This window comes from Chiloscyllium plagiosum, chromosome 12 (assembly GCF_004010195.1).
Source record: "Chiloscyllium plagiosum isolate BGI_BamShark_2017 chromosome 12, ASM401019v2, whole genome shotgun sequence".
Taxonomy (NCBI): Eukaryota; Metazoa; Chordata; class Chondrichthyes; order Orectolobiformes; family Hemiscylliidae; genus Chiloscyllium; species Chiloscyllium plagiosum.
Window position 1 is genome coordinate 86,723,052 of NC_057721.1, and position 6,446 is coordinate 86,729,497.

At 44.5% G+C, this 6,446-nt stretch overlaps 1 protein-coding gene across 4 annotated transcripts in view; it reads right to left on the reverse strand.

Annotated features, from left to right (window-relative positions):
* Nucleotides 1–6,446, reverse strand: part of tmem63c (transmembrane protein 63C) — a 312,913-nt gene that overhangs the window by 173,232 nt on the left and 133,235 nt on the right. For all 4 annotated transcript variants that reach the window (XM_043701473.1, XM_043701472.1, XM_043701470.1 and 1 more), the window contains 2 exons: nucleotides 5,864–5,984; nucleotides 4,748–4,881 (listed from right to left, as the gene is read on the reverse strand). In XM_043701473.1, the coding sequence (XP_043557408.1) occupies nucleotides 4,748–4,881; nucleotides 5,864–5,984 (255 nt within the window). The remainder of the gene's footprint in view (nucleotides 1–4,747; nucleotides 4,882–5,863; nucleotides 5,985–6,446) is intronic.

The window sequence follows — 6,446 nt, forward strand, 5'->3', positions numbered from 1 at the left end:
AGAGGAGGGTGGAATGGATAGGTGGGAAGGAAGATGGACAGGTGGGACAGGTCATAAGGATGGTGCTGAGCTGGAAGGTTGGAGCTGGGGTAAGGTGAAGGGAGGGGAAATGAGGAAACTGGTGAAGTCCACATTGTTGCCATGGAGTTGAAGGGTCCCGAGATCGAAGATGAGGCGTTCTTCCTCCAGGCGTTGGGTGGTGAGCGAGTGGAGTTGAAGGAGGCCCAGGACCTGCATGTCCTCAGCAGAGTGGGAGGAAGAGTTGAAATGTTCGGGGTGGTGGGGTTGATTGATGCAGGTAATTACCTCAGTTCCAACCTTCCAGCTCAGCACCGTCCTCATGACCTGTCCCACTTATCAATCCTCCTTTCCACCTATCCGCTCCACCCTCCCCTCTGACCTCTCACCTTTACTCCAACCTCCATCCACCTATTGCACTCTCATCTACTTTCTTCCCAGCCCCACCCCCCTCCCATTTATCTCTCCACCCCCAACGCTCCCAGCTTTATTCCTGATGAAGGGCTTTTGCCCGAATTGTCGATTTTCTGCTCCTCAGATATCCCAAATTAATCTAGTCCTGTTTGCCAGCATTTGACCTATATCCCTGTAAACTCTTCCTATTGATGTACCAATCCAGGTGCCTTTTAAACCAGCCTTCACCACTTCCTCTGGCAGCTCATTCCATACACGCACCACCCTCTGTATCAAAAGGTTGCCCCTCAAGTCCCTTTTAAATCTTTCTCCTCTCACCCTAAACCTATGCCCACCTCAGTGAAAACACCTTGTCTGTTTATCCTATCCATGTCTCTCATGAATTTTATAAGCCTCCAAAAGGTCACCTCCTCAGCCTCCGATGCTCCAGGAAAACAGCCCCAGCCTAATCAACCTCTCCCTATAGCTCAAATCCTTCAACCCTGGCAACATTCTGGCAAATGTTTTTGAAATTTTTCAAGTTTAACATCTTTTCCATAGCAGAGAGACCAGAATTGAACACATATTCCAAAAGTGTCCAGTGTCCTGGACAGCCGCAACATGACTTCCCAACTCCTGTACTCAATGCACTGACCAATAAAGACAAGCATACGAAATGCCTTCTTCACTACACTGTCTACCTCCATTTTCAAGGAACTATGAACCAGCATCCCAAAGTCACTTTGTTCAGCAACACTCCCCAGCACCCCGCCATTACCCGTACAAATCATGCCCTGATTTGCCTTTCCAAAATGCAACACCTCATATTTATCTAAATTAAACTCCATCTGCCACTCCTCAGTTTATCAGCTCATTGGCCCATCTGATCAAGGTCCTATTGTACTCTGAGATAACCAATTTTGGTGTCATCTGTAAACTTACAAACCATTCCTTCTGTGTTCACATCCAAATCATTTATATAAATGACAAAAAGCAGTGGACCCAGCACTGATTCTTGTGGCACTCCACTGGCCTCCAGTTCAAAAAGATCCTTCCATCACCATCCTCTGTCTCCTACCTTCAAGCCATTTTTGTATCCAAATGGCTAACTCTCCCTGGATTCCATATGATCTAACCTTGCTAACCAGTCTATCATATAGAACCTTATTGAACGCTTTGCTTAAGTCCATTATACAACATTCACTAATCTGCCTTCACCAATCTTCTTTGTCATTTCTTCAAAAACTCAACCAAGTTTGTGAGACATGATTTCCCATGCAAAGGGCACGTTGACTATCCCTAATCAGTCCTTGCCTTTCCAAATACATATAAATCCTGTCCCTCAGAATCCCCTCCAACAACTAGCCCACCACTGACATCAGGCTCACCAGTCTACAGTGCACTGGCTTTTCCTTACCACCTTTCTTAAATAATGGCACCATATTAGCCAACCTCCAATCTTCTCGCACCTCACACGTCGCTGTTGATAATATAAATATCTCAAGGGGACCAGCAACCACTTCCCTAGCTTCCCACAAAGCTCAGGAATACACCTCATAGAGTCAAAGAATTGTACAGTACTGAAATAGACCCTTCAGTCCACATCATCCATGCTAACCAGATATCCTAAATTTATCTAGTCCCATTTGCCAGCATTTGGTCAATAACACTCTTAGCCCTTTCTATTTATTTACCCATCCAGATTATTCTTAAATGCTGTAATTTTACCAGTCTCCATCACTACCCTGGCAGTTCATTCCATATATGGACTACCTTCTGGATGAAAAGGTTTCCCTTAGGTCTCTTTATATGGTTCATCTCTCACCTTTATCCACTTTTATACATTTTAAGATGTCCAGCTCCTTTTAGTCTATAATATGGACAGTTTTCAAGATGTCACTGCTTATTTCTCTAAGTTCTCTAGCTTCTATATCGGTCTCTACAGAAAATGCGGATGCAGAAAAACTCATTTAGTATCTCACCTCTCTGCTGCAGTCCCACGTCTTGTTGATCTTTAAGGGGCTCTACTCTCTCCCTAGTTATTCTTTTGCCTTTAATGGACTTGTAGAATCTCTTTGGATTTTCCTTCACTCTAACTGCCAAAGCGATCTCTTGTTCCCTCTTTGCCCTCCTGATTTCCCTCTTGAGTATACTCCTACTGCCCTTATACTCCTCTAGGGATTCACTCAATCCCTGCTGTCTATACCTGACATATGCCTCCTTCTTTTTCTTGACCAGAGGCCCAATTTCTCTAGAGATCAAGCAGTCACTACACCTACCAGCCTTGCCCTTTACACGAACAGAAATTAACTGTCTCTGGACTCTCATTATCTCATTGCATTTCCAACTCTCCCATACTTGCAAATAGCCTCTCCTAATCAACTTTTGAAAGTTATAGTGTCATAGAGTCATATAGTTATACACCATGGACCTTTCAGTCCAACTTGTCCATGCCAAGCAGATATCCTAAATTAAGCTGGTCCCATTTGTTAGCATTTGGGTCCTATATCTCTAACTCTTCTTATTCATATACCCATCCAGATGCCTTTTAAATGCTGCAATTGTACCAGCCTCCACCACTTCCTCAGGCAGCTCATTCCATACACGTACCACCCTTTGCATGAAAACGTTGCCCCTAAAATCCCTTTAAATCTTTCCCCACTCACCTTAAACATATGCCCTCTAGTTCTAGAGTCCCCTACCATGGAGAGAAGCTGTTGGTTATCTACTTTATCTATACCTTTCATGATTTTACATATCTTTAGAAGGTCACCCCTCAGTGTCCAGTGCTCCACATTTACTTTCTTGGTCACCCCTTCAAAAACCTCAATCAAATTTGTGAAACAGACAAAGCCATGCTGACTATCCCAAATGAGTGCTTGCCTCTAAAAATGCCTGTAGAATCTGTTTTTCAGAATCCCCTCTAACTTACCCACCACAGACATTAAGCTCACTGGTCTGTAGTTCCCAGGCATTTACCTGCAGCCTTTCTTAAATAATGGCACATTTGCCATACTCCAACCTTTAGGCACTTCACCGGTGGCTGTTTATAATACAAATATCTCAGTTTGGTACCCTGCAATTTTTTCCTTAGCCTCCCACAAAGTCCTGGGATACACTTCCTTAGGTCCCAGGGATTTATCTACCTTAATGCGGTTTAAGACTTGCAGCATCTCTTCTGTAATGTGAACACTCTTCAAGACATCATTGTTTATTTCCCCAAGTTCCCTGGCATCCATACCTTTCTCGACAGTAAATACTGACAACAAATATTCATTTTGGATCTCACCCATCTCACCTATTCTGCATTTAGATGATCTTGTTCATCTTTAAGAGGCCCTACTCTCTCCATAGTGACTCTTTTGCCCTTCAAGTATTTGTAGAATCTCTCTGGATTCTCCTTTACCTTATCTGCCAAAGCCACCTTATGTCCCCTTTTAGACCTTCTGATTTCTCTCTTAAGTGTACTCTGATATCCTTTGTACTCCTCAAGGAATTCACTTGATCTCAGCTGCCTATACATGTACAGATGCAGAGTCCTCAACCACTCCTCATAGGACAAGCTGTTCATCCTTAGGATCATTCTTGTAAACCTCTCCTGTTCCCCCCAACACCAGAGACTTGATATAAGTTAGAATATAGTCAGCAGTACTGGAAGACTCAGGAGCAGCGCTGGATCTGTGCCAGGGACTGGAAGAGTGTAGGGCCAGGGAATAAAGGGACAGTGTATGGCCTGGAGCGTGCAGCTCCAGCAACACTCAAGAAGCTTGACACCATCCAGGATAAAGCAGCCCATTGATTGGTATCACATCCATCCACCACCGACACTCAGTAGCAGCACTATCTACAAAATCCTTAAACAGCATCTTCCAAACCCATGACCATATATATGTAGAGAATAACGGCAATAGATAGATGGGAACATCATCACCTGCAAGTTCCTCTCTAAGGCACTCACCATCCTGACTTAGAAATATATCATTGTTCCTTCAGTGGCACTGAGTCAAAATCCTGGAATTCCCTTCTTAAGGGCATTGTTGGTCAACCTACAGCACATGGGCTGCAGCGGTTCAAGAAGGCAGCTCATCATCACCTTCTCAAAATTAACTAGGGACGTGCAATAAATGCTGGGCCAGCCAGCAATGCCTACATCCCACAAGTCAATTTTTAAAATGTAAGTGCAGGGTCAGGGAGTAAAGGGACAGTGTAGGGCCATTTCGTAGCACCAGTGCCAGAGTGCGATGGAGTACTGTATTCTGGGTCAGATTAATTGCATGAAATGACAAATGGAAAGTCCATGAACAAAATATCCATCTCTCAACTCGCAGACACTCACACAGCTGTCATCCGCTCATCCTGGAAGGTTACAAAACCCATTCCCAGCCTTTTCAAGGTAATCCGATTCCGCTCAGCATTAAACTCATCTGTTAGCTTCTCCTCCAATTCACTGTAGTATTGCTCTGCATCCACCTGCAAAAGAGATGGAGACACTAGGTAACAAGCTGGTTATGTAGCTTACAGCCCCGAAGTTAAAATGATTGACTTGGAACAATCACAACTATCTTCCTATGCGTTAACTATGACTTCTGCTAGCGCTCCTTGATGTCACACTCTGTTACATGTGGCCTTGATATTAAGGGCACACCTCTAGAGTTCAGCCCTTTTGCCCACATTTGCCAAGCACCAATTTGGGAAACACAATACAGTCTGCCATAGGGTGCCCAAGTGCCAAGGCTGGCTTCTTAAAACCTCTAACTAAGTTCTCTTGAACTTCATCCAAGCTGCACCAAAATTAGTTCCTCTCGCACTCGCTCCTCACACCTCACCCACTCTCTAAAATCGCAATGTGAACTCCCTTCTAAAGATATGGCCTTTTTTTTTAGCTCTGTTGCCTACATTGGGCTACAGCACAACACTCTGTGGCACCTCCTCAAATCAGCTGTCAAAACAGAACTTACAATTGAGAAAATTCTTTAATGGCCATATCCATTCCTATGCCAACTCTATGTCCTCAATTTCTACACCATGGTCCCAACAACTGGCCTTCTCTTGAATCTCAGTGAATGACACTCTGTCACAGTCTGTGTCCTATTGCCTTGTCTCTTCCATTGATCCACACATCTCCTCCATCTCAGGCCAATTCACTGGTGGCTGCTTCTCAACCACCTGCCTGGACAGTTGCTGCCCTTCCACTGAAAAAAACACCTCCTCCTCACTCCCCACACTGAGACAGCTCCTCCACAAACACCCTTGCCGAGGCATCATCCTGAGCTCCCACATTGAGACATCTGTCCACCACCCCCTTCACCAAGGCAGCTCCTCCACCCTCACTCGCTGAGGCAGCTTCTCTGCCTACCTGGCCTTGCTCTCCAGACTGTCTCACCTCCTCCACCTTCTCTCGACTCAACCGTGCCTGCTTTTAAAGTATCTACTTATTTGTGATTCTTCTCACCTGTTCAAACCCACAGAAATCACAGCAACAGATCCTGGCCAAGGGATGGGTTTTAATCATTATCTTTCCTTCCTTTTGAGCCTTGGCTGTGAAATATAGCCTGCCTTTCATTGCCTTTCGTCTGAAAGAGTAAAACAGAAGTTATAAAGAAAATAAGGCATGGCAGAAGAAGTAGTCCCATCAGCCCATAAAACCTGTTCCCCGTTCAATGAGATCATGGACCTCCACGCTAACGCTTGACTCCCTGTGGATTAAAAATCTGTCTATCTCAGCCTTGAAAATACTGAACAACCCAGCCTCAACTGGCCCCTGTGATGAAGAATTCCATATATTCACCAACCTCTCAGAGAAATCTTCATCACCAGAAGAAGAAATCTTCTGGATAGGATTTATGAGTATCTGGAAAGGCACTGCTTGATTAGGGACAGCCAGCACGGATTTGTGAAGGATAGGTCTTGCCTTACAAGTCTGATTGAATTCTTTGAGGAGGTGACCAAGCATGTGGATGAGGGTAGAGCAATGGATGTAGTATACATGGATTTTAGTAAGGCATTTGATAAGGTTCCCCATGGTAGACTTATGC